Source organism: Sceloporus occidentalis, unplaced genomic scaffold (genome assembly GCF_023333645.1).
Source record: "Sceloporus occidentalis isolate IW3139 unplaced genomic scaffold, rSceOcc1.0.p SCAF_3, whole genome shotgun sequence".
Classification (NCBI taxonomy): Eukaryota; Metazoa; Chordata; class Lepidosauria; order Squamata; family Phrynosomatidae; genus Sceloporus; species Sceloporus occidentalis.
In genome coordinates this window covers 162,404,383-162,418,804 of record NW_028316983.1, presented here as the reverse complement: position 1 = coordinate 162,418,804, position 14,422 = coordinate 162,404,383, and the positions used below count along the sequence as shown (strand labels likewise).

At 37.0% G+C, this 14,422-nt stretch overlaps 2 protein-coding genes across 4 annotated transcripts in view; one reads left to right on the top strand and one right to left on the bottom strand.

Annotated features, from left to right (window-relative positions):
• Positions 1–10,298, bottom strand: part of DSP (desmoplakin) — a 128,730-nt gene extending 118,432 nt beyond the window's left edge. For all 3 annotated transcript variants that reach the window (XM_089516693.1, XM_089516697.1, XM_089516695.1), the window contains exon 1: positions 10,162–10,298. The gene's annotated coding sequence lies outside the window, so the exon portion shown is untranslated. The remainder of the gene's footprint in view (positions 1–10,161) is intronic.
• Positions 1–14,167, top strand: part of RIOK1 (RIO kinase 1) — a 39,472-nt gene extending 25,305 nt beyond the window's left edge. Inside the window, exons 14-18 of the mRNA XM_089516698.1 lie at positions 150–215; positions 7,769–7,888; positions 8,762–8,815; positions 10,722–10,871; positions 12,514–14,167. Of these exons, the coding sequence (XP_089372824.1) occupies positions 150–215; positions 7,769–7,888; positions 8,762–8,815; positions 10,722–10,871; positions 12,514–12,624 (501 nt within the window). The 3' untranslated portion in view covers positions 12,625–14,167. The remainder of the gene's footprint in view (positions 1–149; positions 216–7,768; positions 7,889–8,761; positions 8,816–10,721; positions 10,872–12,513) is intronic.
• The last annotated feature ends 255 nt before the right edge of the window (positions 14,168–14,422 follow it).

The window sequence follows — 14,422 nt, the reverse complement described above, 5'->3', positions numbered from 1 at the left end:
TGAGGCCAGTTAGAGATCTCAGCAAATAGCCTTTAGATCATTTCTGGAGCATAAATGACTCATTATAAGAAAAACATACAGGAAAGAATATTGTGCTATTTGTTCTATTCTGATAGGGACTGTTAACTTCTTGCATTAATGTCCTACAGGCAATGGAAATATCATCAGGTAGAACAGAGGAAGAAAGGTCCAATCAAGATAATGTGGATGAAGAGGTACGTCAGTGGATTTATTTCTCTGCCTCCTCTATCCACCTCCTTTGAAAGAACCTGAAAATATTCCTCAGTAAAGATTTTGTGTCTTTATTGTCAAATCTTTATACATTCTGTAAACACAAAGTAATTCAGATGTTATTGTTGGGTCCGTTCCCCCCCCCCCCCCCCGGCATTCTTCCAATAATCACTGTTTAATCCATCAGTGCTTAATTTTGTATTTTAGAAATAGACTGAAAGGGGTCTTTAGGACACAGTGAACATTTTTGTATAGGATTTTTAACTCCAAGAAAATTATGCTTTCAGATCATGACACAGTGTTGATTTTTTTTTATTTTTTTTTATTTTTATTTATATTTATAAATACATCTTACAATACAAACATCTAAAATTCTATCCCATTCGAACCTACATTAACATAACACCCATATACATAACCCAAAAACACAAAAGCACAGGAACAAAAAATACATTTTCCATCCATTCACATATATCTAACATAAAACATAAAACACTGTGACTTCCCTTGGTCAATCCTTGAACCGTTTCATTTTTCATTATTTCTGCATATCTTCAATTTCCTTTCATCTTCCTGTTTTCTCTTCACATGAATACATTATTTCTACTCCTTTTTACAAATTTAACTTCCGTTGTTTTCCGTACTTCCACACTCATCTATTTTTTATCTAATTTTATCAATTTTTCCTCATTACTTTAAATTTCATTCTGTATGTTTGGCCATTTTTTCCTTATAAATACATACAATTTTTCCCAATTATTTGTATCAGAATTTTCCCTTCCTTCCAGTTTCTCTGGCTCCTTTTTGTTTTCAATTAGTCTCTTTGAAATTACTGTATATCCGCTTCCATCATATCTAATACTTTGTTCATCCATTCCTCAGGCTTAATGTCTTTTTTAATTTTCCAATATCTGGCATATATCAATCTAGCAGCCGTCAACATATAAAAGATCATTTTGCCAAACTGTTTTTCCACTTTTTCTTCTATCATATTAAGTAGTAAGACTTCTGGCCTGAATTGTAATTCTATTCCAATTATTTCTTTAATCTCCTGTTTTATCATTTTCCAAAATTCTTTAGCTTCTGAACACTCCCACCACATGTGAAAAAAGGTACCTTTTTCCTTAACACATTTCCAGCATTTATTTTGTCCTTTTCCATATATTTTGCATAATTTATCAGGGGAGAGATGCCACCTGTATATTATTTTCAGATAATTCTCCTTTATATCCTGACAGGTTGTATATTTAAGTCTTTTTTTCCAGGATATTTCCCATTGTCTTAGTTCCAACGGTTTTTTACAATCCTTGGCCCACCTTATCATATTATCTTTTATTATATCTCCTTCTAAATTATATTCCAGAAGTTTTTTATATACTCTGGATAACATTGCCGATTTCCCCCCCAATATAATTTCTTCTAAATTTGTCAGTGTTCTGGTGAAATTACTTGCTTTTTTGTCAGTTCTAAATCTAGCCACCAATTGATGGTATAAAAACCATTCACATTTATGTCCTTCTGCTCTGATTTGTTCTAATGGTTTCATATCAAAGTTTTTTCTATTACCTTTTAATATCTCTCCATATGTTAACCAATCTTCCTTTTTTTGACAATCTGTATTAAACAGTGCCTCATGGGGGGATAACCACATTGGAGTAGCAGAACAAATCCATCTTTTATATCTCTCCCATATTCTATACAATGAAGCTCTTACAAAATGATTTTTAAAGTCTACATTCACTTTCACTTTCCCATAAAACAAATACGCATGAAATCCAAATCTAAGGTCGTGTCCTTCTAATTTCAATAATTTCTTGTCTTCCAATTTTAACCACACACTCAACCATTCTAATACACTTGCTTCATAATATAATCTTATGTTAGGGACAGCAAACCCTCCTCTTTCAGTTGCATCTTGCATATAACTTTGTTTTATTCTTGGTCTTTTCCCCTCCCATATAAAATCAGATATCTGTTTTTGCCATACCATGAAAAGTTTATCTTTCTTAATTACTGGGATCGTCCGAAACAGAAATAATAATTTAGGTACTATAGTCATTTTCACGGCTGCGATTCTCCCAAGAAGTGATAATTTTAAATTTTTCCATTCTTTCATTTCCTTCTTTATTTCTTCCCATTTTTTTCCATAATTATTTCGAATTAAGTCCGAATTTTTGTTAGTGATTGTTATTCCCAGATATCTTGCTTTTCTTACAATATTGAAACCTGTCAAGTCTTTTATCTTCATTTCTTCTTCTCTCATTATATTCTTGGTGATCACATTTGTTTTTTCTATATTTATTTTTAAACCCGAAATTTTTTCAAATTCTTTTATATTTTCTATCAAGGGTGGTATACTATTTATCGGGTCTTCTACTGACACCGCAATGTCATCCGCAAAGGCACGCGTTTTATATGAATCCCCCTTTAAATTAATCCCTTTAATTTCTTTATCATCATTTATTCTCCTTAGAAAAACATCTAAAGTGATTACAAATAATATAGGAGAAAGGGGACAGCCTTGCCTTGTCCCCTTCATTATCTCTATAGATTTAGTTTTACTTCCGTTGATTATTATATTTGCCGATTGTTTACTATAAATAGCTTTTATCCATTTAAGAAATTCTTCTCCTATACCAATTTGTTGCAAAATAATTTTCATCAATGTCCAATCTAGATTATCAAATGCTTTCTCGAGGTCCAGTAGGATCAAAGCTAATTTTTTTTCATTATGAATCTCGAAAAATTCTATTGTATCTATTATTTGTCTTATATTATCCTTCAATTGTCTACCGGGAACAAATCCACACTGATCTTTCAATATTATATTTTTAAGCATTGTTTTCAATCTTTTAGACAATATGCTCGCAAAAATTTTGTAATCTTCATTCAAGAGTGAGATGGGTCTGTAACTATTTAAATCTTCTTTGTTTTTCCCTTCTTTTAATATTAATATTACATTCGCCTCTTCCCATGTCGGTGGCATTCTTTTTCCTTTAATGTTGTTTATAGTTTGTAATAGTGGTACCCTTAACTCCTCCTTAAAGATTTTGTAATATTTTGTTGTGAATCCGTCCGCTCCTGGACTTTTATTATTTTTCAGACCTTTTATTGCTTCCCCTAATTCTTCTTGTGTTATGGGATTTTCCAACTGGTGTTTTATTTCCTGGTCTATTTTAGGGATCTTACATTTGTCTAAGTATGTTTCTATATTATCCTTTTTAAGATCTTTAGCTTTATAGAGTTTACTGAAATACTGATAAAAAATCTCTTTTATTTTTTTTTGTTCAGTAAAAGTTTTCCCATCTTTTTTTATTTTTGTGATCATGTTCTTGTCTCTTTCTTTTTTCAATTTCCAGGATAACCATTTACCTATTTTATTTGCTCCTTGAAATTGTTTAGCTTTAATTCTTTTCATTATTTTAATTGTAGCTTCAGAATTTTCTATTGAATATTGTTTTTGTAATATTTTTATTTCCTGAATAATTTCCTCTTTTTTATTTGAATCTATCAATTCAATTTCTTTTTGCTTTATTACATCTGTTATATGATTTAATTTCTCTCTCTTTTTCCTTTGTATTTGTTTATGTTTCTGAATAAAAAAGCCTCTCATAACAGCCTTAGCCGCATCCCAGACCATTTCTATTCCCACTTCTTTATTTAGATTTTCTGCAAAGTATTGTTTAAGCATTTGTTTTGCTTCTTTTACAATATCTTCTTTTTCCAGTAGATAATCTTGTAGCTTCCAGTTATAGTCCGATTCTATAATTTTCAAATGAAGACTTATGGGATTATGATCTGAGTGCGTCCTCGCAAGTATATCCACCTTTTTTGTTTTTGGGCATAACGCTTTGGATATTAAAAAGAAATCTAGTCTAGCAAAGGACTTATGTCTCTCAGAAAAGAAAGTAAATTCTCTATTTTCTTCTTTTTTATATCTCCAGATATCTACCAAATTTACCAATTTCATCAATTTGAAAAAAGAATTAGGCAATTTGCCTTGTCTTTGTTTGATTCTTTTAGTAGACAATCTATCTAACTGCGGGTCTAAGACCCCATTGAAATCACCACAGAGAATAATATCCTTCCCAATGTATTGCAAGAGTCTTTCCCCAAGTTCCTTGTAAAATTTAGCTTTTTTTTCTTGAGGAGCATAAATTGCAACTAAAACTATTTCTTTACCATGTATATTAAGTTCAATTCCTAAATAAAAACCATTTGCATCATTAAATAATTCTTTAGCGCCTATCTTTTTCCCAACATAAACAACAATTCCTCTCTTTTTCTTTTTAAATGCTGAAATAAATTCTGTTCCTAATTTTGAATTTCTTAACAACCTTCTGTCTTTATTTCTTACATGCGTTTCCTGCAAAATAACAATGTCATAATTTAATTGATTAATCTTATGAAAAATTTCCTTTCTTTTCTTTTTCTCATTTAAACCTTTTACATTCCAAGATAACAAACTTAAATCTTTTAAACTAGACATTTGATTTCTCCCTTAATCTATTTATTTAAGTTCCTCTTCTTGTCCTTCTTTTTCGTTGCTTTCTTCTCCGCTCTCACTTCCCTCTCCTTCTCCCTCTCCTTCTAATGTTCCTTCTTCTCCTTCTTTGCTCTCTTTAGTATTTGTAGGGTTGTCCATATTATTTTCCTCATTTTCTTTGTTTGCAGATCTTAATTTTTCTTTATATGCTTTAGAGTCCTGTCTCTCTGTGTCTTTCTTAATCTCCTTGCTGCATTTTTTCCAAAAGTCTTTAGCTTTTTGTACGGAGTTTAATTTGAACCATTTTTGTTTAAAGAAAACAGAAAGACCTTCTAATTTTTCCCATCTGTACATTATACCATGTTTATTCAACAAAATAGTCAAAAATTTGTAATTCTCTCTCTTCCTCAAAATTCTTTTTGGCACATCCTTGTAAATTTTTAATTCCTCTTCCCCTACAATAAGTGATTTCTTGTAGCTCATTTCCAAAATCAAATCTCTCATTCTTTTTCTCAAGAAGTAAATAACTATGTCCCGAGGCCAATCTTTTTCTTTGGCTATTATGGAGTTCAATCTGAACATTTTATTGATTTCCCAATGAAGATCTTGTACTTGCATTTCTGTATATTCTGCTAATATTGGTATTAAACGTTCATATAAATTTTCTCCTTTCTCTTCTTTCAACCCTCTTATTTTCAGACAGTTTTCCCTTAATTTATAATCTTCTATTGCTTTTTCATCTAATCTTCTTTCCATCTCCTGTTTATCTTTGTCTTTCATTTTTAACACTTCCTCCACAATATTATCTGTTTTTTCCTCCAAGTTGGATAATCTTTGCTTAGCATTATTCATATCTTTCGTTAGGTCTTCTAAGGATTCTCTTATCTCTGATAATTCTGATCTAAAGTCTTGTTTTATATCTGCTCGCAGAGTTTTTATCTCTTTTTTCATATTTTGCTCTAGATCTGCTTGCATTTTCATTTGCATTTTCCTCATTTCTTCTAAAAGTAATGTTTGGTCAAAAGACTGCCTCCTCTGTGTTTGTTTCTGTATTTGAGTTGTAGCTGTAAAAGTTCTTGACGCAGCCATCTTAAAGGCTCCTCTTTTTCCAAAACAATCTGGTTAGGGTAAGTTTTATTCTCTAAATGTCCTCTGCAGTTCTTTTAAACAGAAGGGAAAAACCCCCCAAGGAACTAGGATGTCTTCCAAACTCGCAGTCCTCCAAGTTTCCTTCTATAAATATCCTCCACAGTCCTTTTTAACAGAAAACACTAAGGCTCACAGATGTCCTCCAAACTTGCAGTCCTCCAAGTTCCCTTCTCTAAATATCTTCTGCAGTCCTCTTTAACAGAAAAGACTAAGGCACGGGGATGTCCTCCAAACACACAGTCCTCCAAGTTTCCTTCTCTAAATATCCTCTGCTGTCCTCTTAAACAGAAAAAAAAAACCCCAAGGCATGAGAATGTCCTCCAAACTTGCAGTCCTCCAAGTTTTCTTCTCTGTCTATCCTCCACAGTCCCCTTTAACAGAAAAGACCAAGGCACAAGAATGTCCTCCAAAAACACAGGCCTCCAAGTTTCCTTCTCTAAATGTCCTCCGCTGTCCTCTTGGACAGAAAAAAGCAAAATGCGAGGATGTCCTCCAAGCACATAGTTCTCCAAGTTATATCTCTAGATGTCTTTCACAGTCCTCTTAATCAGAAAGGAACAGGCATGAGAATGTCCTTCAGCCACACAATCCTCCCAATTCCTTCTCTAAATGTCCTCTGCTGTCCCCTTAAACAGAAAGAAAGAAACAAGGCAGGAGGATGTCCTCCAAACATACAGTCCTCCAAGTACACTGTTACTCTGCTCCTTAGGTCTTCTTCTGTGCCTTTTCTCTTTCTCCTTCCCTTTCTTTCTTTATTTCTCCTAGTTCCACGCTTCTCTGGTGTCTGTTGTTTTTCTTTGATTTATTCACCAGCTATAGTTTCCCACTTTTACTTCAAAGCATGAATATCAATCCTTTTAGAGTTCTCCATGCACCTCTTTCTGCTTCTTTAGTATCTTTTAATTGGTCTAATTAATATTCTCCATCTGTTGGCCCCCTAATCTGAGGGCATTTCTTAAGACTTTCTTTTGGAACTTTCTCCTTTCCTTTTTCTTGTTTCCCTTTCTCTTTTCTCCCAGCGTTCCACCGCTTTCTTTCACCCTCTTCCCTTTCTTTTTAATTCTTAATGTCCTCTTATTCTTTTTCTGCCTGTGAAGCGCTCCCTTTCTGAACCAAATACTGTTTTCGGTTTTAAGGTTGACCTTAAACTTAATTTTGTTGCTTCTTTATAAATAAACTTGAAAATAAAGAGGGCGTTTGGTGTTGCGGATAGTCCGCTCTTGCTGCTTCTGCTCTGCTGGGGGTTTTCCCTTTGGCTTCCACACTTTCCCTAAGAGCCTCCAATTCTCCAACCTCCGACAATTGGGGAACTCTTCCAGCTAGGGAAGCTGCTGCGGGACCCACTAAATCCTCTATGACAAGAAGATATATCGACACTCACCCCTTTGTTGTTGCAGGGGGGGTTTGCTGTTTCCTTTCACAGAGCAGAGCTGCATTCCTCAGAGCTCCTTCAGAATGCTGCTAACACCTAGCCACGCCCACCAGGAAGTCCGACACAGTGTTGATTTTTAAGCTCTTGCAAACATGGGGAAATAAACTGGCTTTCTTTAAAAAGATTTGCGCTGTTTTACAAAATATTCCTTCTGTATCTGAATAGTTTCCAGTGTGCTCCAAATACACACTCACATGGAACACATAATATATTAACAAGGTGATCACAGATAAGCCAGTCACTAATATGTGATGATGTGATTATATCAGTTGCTACTGGCTTAATCTAGGAGTTCTGATACACATATTACATTGGTCTGCTTAAGCATATGTAGGAAGACCAAACTAGACATAATATTAGAAATCATGATCTCTTCAGTTCTGTTTTCCTAGTGTCTGAAAATCATGGACTGTAAGACTTAACAACTTCAATGTTGTGGAACTGATGAAATGATTATTTTGCCTTGTTAGGTATTCAAGAAAGCATATATCCCTAGAACTCTGAATGAAGTGAAGAACTATGAGAGGGATGTGGACATAATGATGAAGTTGAAAGAAGAAGACACAGCTTTAAATGTGCAGCAAGATAATGTACGTAGACTAGCCTAAATATCCAGAAAGCATCAGATCCTCTCTGATCATGGAAGCTATGCAGGGCCAGGTCTGTTTAGTACTTAGAAGGGTACTAGGAATAACGGGTGCTGTGGGCTATATTTTAGACGAAAGCAATAGCAAACCACCTTTGAATACTCCTTGGCTAAGAGAGCCCTATGAAATTCTTGGAGTCACTATAAGCCAACAGGTACTACCAGACACAGCGTTAGACTCATGACATTCACTTGTGGGTTTTAATACCAACCAATACTTCACACTCACTTAGTTTGATCCAGATGTGCAATTTGATGAACAAAAGGGCTCATCTTGTTCCTGGAAGGCATTGGGATCCACCTGAGACTCCCCAGGACAGAATAGTATGTGGAAGGAATCTTTCCCAACTTCTCTTTCCCCCCACATTACCTCTTATGCTGCTTCAGAACAGCAAATTGGGAGGTGGATGGTGCTGAAAAATGCGCTTGCAGTCTCTTCCTCCACTGACTAGAAATTTGCCAAGCAGTATTCTGAATCCACTGATTACAAATATGATAGCAAACAAAAGTGTTAAAATGGTACATTGAACTGGTCCAGTTGAAGTCAGCAGACTTGACGATCAGTGGAGGGGTGACCCATCATTGATGTGAATGCGCGCCCTATGCTCGCGTGCAGGAGCATGCCCTATTCATTTCAGTGGGGCTTGATTATCTGAGTCTCCTAACTGGGCGGGGGGGAGGGGGGGCGTCCAGAATGGATCTCCCGCAAGTTAGTAGGGGTGATTGTACTTCATAATGAGGATTACTGCAGTAATGCAGATTATGGAGCACTTTAAAAAAATGAAAACTGATATAAAACTTATTTTTCCTCCCACAGATTCTCTACCAGACGGTGACAGGGTTAAAGAAGGATTTATCTGGCGTCCAGAAGGTATAATGGTGTGTCTCTGGGACTGATTTTTCAATAATATTAGCCCTTTGGGACACTATCTAAGCCATGGAGGTTGAAGTGCAGAGAGAGTGGGCAGTTCCTACCCTCACACTGTCCACATGTTCGGGGCTTGTTGCCATGGGCAGGGCAAACACACATAGATTCATGCTGAGAAATAGCACCTGTCTGGAATTGGTATTAAATCATAGTTAGTGATTTTGTAAAATCACTTGGTCTGGAGCCTCTAATGAAGTTGTATTTGCATTTCATATCTTTGTAAATCTAGGTTGTTTGTTTATTTGCATCTCTGAGTTGAGTTTCCATATATCCATCAAGCAAATAATGGTTTATAGCTACTAGTTTGCCTGCCTTTTCCACTTCATTTGGCCTGTGATTTCATAAATCTATCAATTCATTGGTGTAGCAGTCTTTGGAGGTAGGATAAGTGGCCCTTGGCAGGATTTGTCAGATTGTGCATGGCACCAAACCATAACTGGCACCACCTGTGGTTTACATTTCAAGTTTATCAATACAGAAATCACACTGGTGCCTTACCACCATGGTTTGATATGAGTTTTCAAGTCAGCTACAGTAGAAGACTGTTGGGCCATATTAGCCTCCCATGAGGTCTTTAAGGGCTGCAACTCCCACTACATGTTTCCCCCACCATATATATATATATATATATATATATATATATATATATATATATATATTCCCCTTCCAAACACCCTCTAGGGAACATGGAGGTATGTTCTGAAGTGGTCCTGGGCCCCTGGAAGGGCCACATGCAGTTCATGCACTGCACTTTGCCTATCCTTGCTCTAGACATTAATCATAACTGACTCTTTTCTATTATAAAAGTGTTCTGTTATTTTTCTTTTAAATTGCTTCATCTTTCCTCCAAGAATTCAAGAAGACATTTCTTCTGCCTCATTATATTACCCTTTCAGATTCTTATACCCACTTTTTTTCTCTCTCAGGTTTTTTTTACCACTTATCCAACCATGGCCCAGTACATACCAGCCTTACGTGACGCCCTCATCACATGCTAGGGGGTTGCCTGGGGACAGAGCGCCTACATGCCCCGCAAACCTTGCACGTGATGAGGGCGTAACAATGGCGGTGCCCTGTTCACATGGGTGCCGCCTTTGTTGCGCAAGCGCCATGTGGCATCCACACAGTGCAGCATGCGTTTGCGTAACCAATGCACCAGTGGTGCACTGCTTATGCTGCAGCCACAGCTTAGAGAGAACCCACATTTTGTGGGTTCGTGCCCATGTCTAGACTATTCATTTTCATTTAAGAGCGTTTGGAGCATATGTCAGTTGTGGTGATAAACATACCTTATGATTCACAGCTGCAAATCTTGACATAAAAACAGTATGTCCAAACTAATCTGAGGTGGTTATGAAAAATTCTGGCTGTGATGTTTGGTTGGCTGCTGGTCCAGTCAGATATCAAAACCATCAGTTGGTGGTCCTTGTACCTTTAAAGGTTAAAAAAAAATAGGTTTTAAAAGGCTAAAAAATTAGAGAACTAAAATAATAGATAAAAGATAGCTTTCCAGATGTATAAACAGGTGTTGAAAAGAGGAAGGTGAACTACATAGGCTGACTCATGCAGGAAGTATAAAAACAAAGTGGGAGCAAAGAGAGAGATTCCCTGGGATGGTAATGATGTTCTCCAAATACTCTTGGACTGCAATTACTACCAGCCCTGCCCAGCATAACCCAAAGGTGAAGAATGATGCAAGTTGCAGCCTAACAACATCTCGAAGGCCACACATTCCTCACCTCTGCCCTAGAGATACAGTATGGACAAGTTAGGGTTTATTTTTTCTCATGAAGGTTTCTACCTTTGGTGACTTGGATGTGGAACAACAACTTTCCATGGTCTGTCCTAGGTGCCTGCTCTTCTTGAAAAGAAAGATGAGGCAAAATATGATTCTGATTATGTTAATGACAGTTCTGACAACTCCGAAACTGATTGCAAAGAACAGGAAGCATCCATGCATCCTAAAGATCAACTTGCTGAACCTGATGTGGATAAAAAGGTTAGTGGGGTCAGTTTACCTCAGTTGGCAGAGCATATGTTTCTCATGAAGAAGATCCCAGGTTGAATCCCTGATATCTCCAGATGATGTTGGGAAAGACCCTAAGACCAGAGTTAAGACTATATTATGTTTGTTCACAAAGCCCGGACACTGGAAGCTAAGGCTTTATCAGACATGCTTCTTGTAAGGCTGTTTTGCAGTGTCACACATTGTATTTGCAGCTTGCCTTCTGTGTATCCACATTTTTCCTTGGTCTTCCAGGGCCAAAGTCAGATGGGCAGGATGAAGTTATCTAGGCTCACAGGGTTCAGTAGGTCTTATGCCTAAAATAATTGATATAGAATTAAGCTTAAGGCGTATGATTCTGTTCAAGTTGTTGGGCTCCACAGTCCAAGTCTTGGTCAGAAGAAAAAGCCTGAATTATTTGTATCTGTAGTTTGTTGTTGTTGTTCCTCAAACTTTTCGCAGAAATTTCTGAAAATTAGATTTAAAAGGTGACTGCCTCAGACTTCACCAACTTGCTGGACAGCATTTAAAACTTGCTGTACCTACAGCAATTTTTATCATACCGGGTTGAAACTTGATACAGCTGCATTGAGTGAACGCCAAACACCAAGATGCAAGTTATTTGCACAACAGATGTCATTTATATAAGCAATAGAATTTTGAGGCTCATAATGGCATAACATTTTTGCACAAGTTGTGCCTTGACCCTTCTCCTTTAATCCCTGTTTCAAGAGTAGGCGTTTGGCTAAGGATGCCCAGTGAGATAGTGGCTAAACTGAAACTAACATTGCAACTTGCAACTCATGTAGCTGACCCACCAGTTCATTTTATGATGGGGGGGTGCAATCATACATGCATGATTGAAAAACGGTAAGCAGGAGTGCCCCGATGAATAAAAATAATACATGTGCTCTTGAAGAAGGGACTCGTTATTTCTTCTTGCTCTCTAAAATAGGGATAGGCAACACTGGGTGCTTTGCCTTACAATTCCTATAGGCTCCAGCTACAGTGATGAGGGATTATGAGGACTGTAGAGTAAAATATCTGGATGCTACTGGGTTTACTTGCCAGCCTTCCACATTCACTGGGTTTAGGGGTGCAGTACCCCCATGACAGTTGAAAAACTGTGAATGACTATAGCACCCTGCAACCATATGTAACATACCGTATAAGCTCAACTATAGGTTGGCTTCATGTATAAATTGAGGGCAGGTTTTGGGGCCAAAATTATGGATTTTGATATGACCCATGGTTAAGTCAAGGGTAAAATTTAGGGGCGTGTAACAGGATTGAAACAATGACGGAAAGGAAAACAATGTCAAAGAACATGCAAGCCTCATCACCCATTTACAGTCTCTTAGTATCATGAGGCTTGCAGTCCTTATTAAAAATGGCATAGGGCTGCTGCAGAAGCGACAGCAAATAATCTGGGAATAATCAAATCTGCAAAAGTCAAACTCATAGATGTGGAGGACCGGCTGTCTATCATACAAGAATAAAGTATAACGTCTGCTGATGGCACTGTGTAATAAAATAATTACTTTTTATTATTGCCTATGCTGCTATTCTATAATGCATACCACTCAGTTCAGTTTAACACCCTGGCCTGTTACTTAACAGTGCTTCCCTCTTTCAGGAAAGAAAAAAGATGACCAAAGAGGCACAGAGGGAGAAGAGAAAACACAAGATCCCAAAGCATGTGAAGAAACGAAAAGAGAAGACTGCCAAGTTGAAAAAGGGCAAATAAATCATGATTGCCATGATGCAACATTTGTTGTTCCTGACTGGATGGACCAGTATTGTGGTTGCAAAGTACTCCACACGCAGACAGCTCATTTATCTTGGTGGGTATCAAAGGAACATTACAACAGAGCTCACTCTTACTGGTGACAAAGGCTGACTTCTGTACTCTTGCATACCTGTACATATATCCTACAGCTCACATCAAGAATGTATTCTCTGGAGAAGTAAAAACAAACGGACATTTCTAAGACACTTGATTACTTCAAAGAAATTTCTTCAATACATCATTGTACATTTTAGTCGTGTTAACATCCATAACAAAGCCAAATCACACACAAAGTTCTTTATTTTTAATGCCTCAATACAAAACTTGCAGATTTACATATATATGTGTAAATAGTCATACATGAGAATAAGAAATGAACAGTCTCGTTGATTTAAACCGTCCACCACTTTGAAGTGCTACAGATTGCTTGTGCACACATTTTTGCGAGGGGAAATACACTTTTTTTTTGACTGCAGATATGCAGCCCAAAGAAATTGTCACTGTCTGCAACACTGATGGCATGCCATGCTACAGATGGAGAGCCAGGCTTGACAAAGTGATCTTCTTCTCAGGCTGTATTTGGATTAGTGGCTGTGTAGAAGCTAGAATAGACTATGGACAGTATTAGCTGGCGTGGAGTATGGAGACTGGAGTAGACTGTGGAGAAGAGCTATTGCTCCATAGTCTATAGACTCCATAGTGTGTTTCTTCCATTGCCTCATTGCTGCTGTTTGCCAGCTGTTGAAGGGCTGTCTTCTTCCTGTCTGATGATGATGTAACAAAAGTCCCAGTACTGCATCCTCTGCTGTGAGTTACATGACTCCCTGTTTGAGAGTTGTGCCTCACATAAAGGTGCATGCTAGCCCCATTTTCAACATCCTTGCACATGCCACCTCTTGAGTTTTCATCCTTTTGATATTGACTGGGGAAGCCTGAAGGGAACTTCCGTTATGTTCATTTGTATATGTATAGATACTACCCATGTGACCTTGATTCCCCATCAGGGGAGACAGTTTATATTAAAGTAAATGAAGTATATTAAAGTAAAAATAGAGGACACGGGTCAGGCATAGCACTTGAAAAGTGCTCTTGTAAAAGTACAATGCCCATTTCTCCATTTTGTAATGACATTTAGAATCAGAATTACAAGAGACCACAAGGGCCATCCAGCCCAACTGCCAGCTATGCAGGAAGACACAATCAAAACACTCCCAACAGGTGGCCATCCGGCCTGTTTGAAAACATCCACAAAAGGAGAGACCACCACACTCTGAGGCAATGTATTCCACTGTTGAACAGCTCTTGCCATCAAGAAGTAGTTCTTAATGTTGAGGTGGAATCTCCTTTCCTGTAGTTTGAATCCATTGCTCCATGTCTTAGTCTGTGGAGCATCAGAAAATAAGCTTGCTCCATCCTTTATGTCTTTTCTTGATGCATACTGTGTCAGATAGTCATATTTGATTCCCCTGATGGTCACTATCATATGATAATATCATATAAATTTCTCAAACAGTATTTTCCATGTTTCCAGAAGGAGCAGAACTTCTTTCTAGAACAATTTCACATAAAGAAAACTAAAATGTTAACCATTTTTCAAAGGTCTTGGAAAATTCAACATTAAACCTATCTATACTAGGCGTTCTATTTGACTGCTGAGGATAAATAGCTCAATGAAACTACTTCTATTTCTCTGTAAACTTTTAATAAAACAACATTCCTCTATGCAATCTCCTTGAATTAATATCTCCCTTCCGAA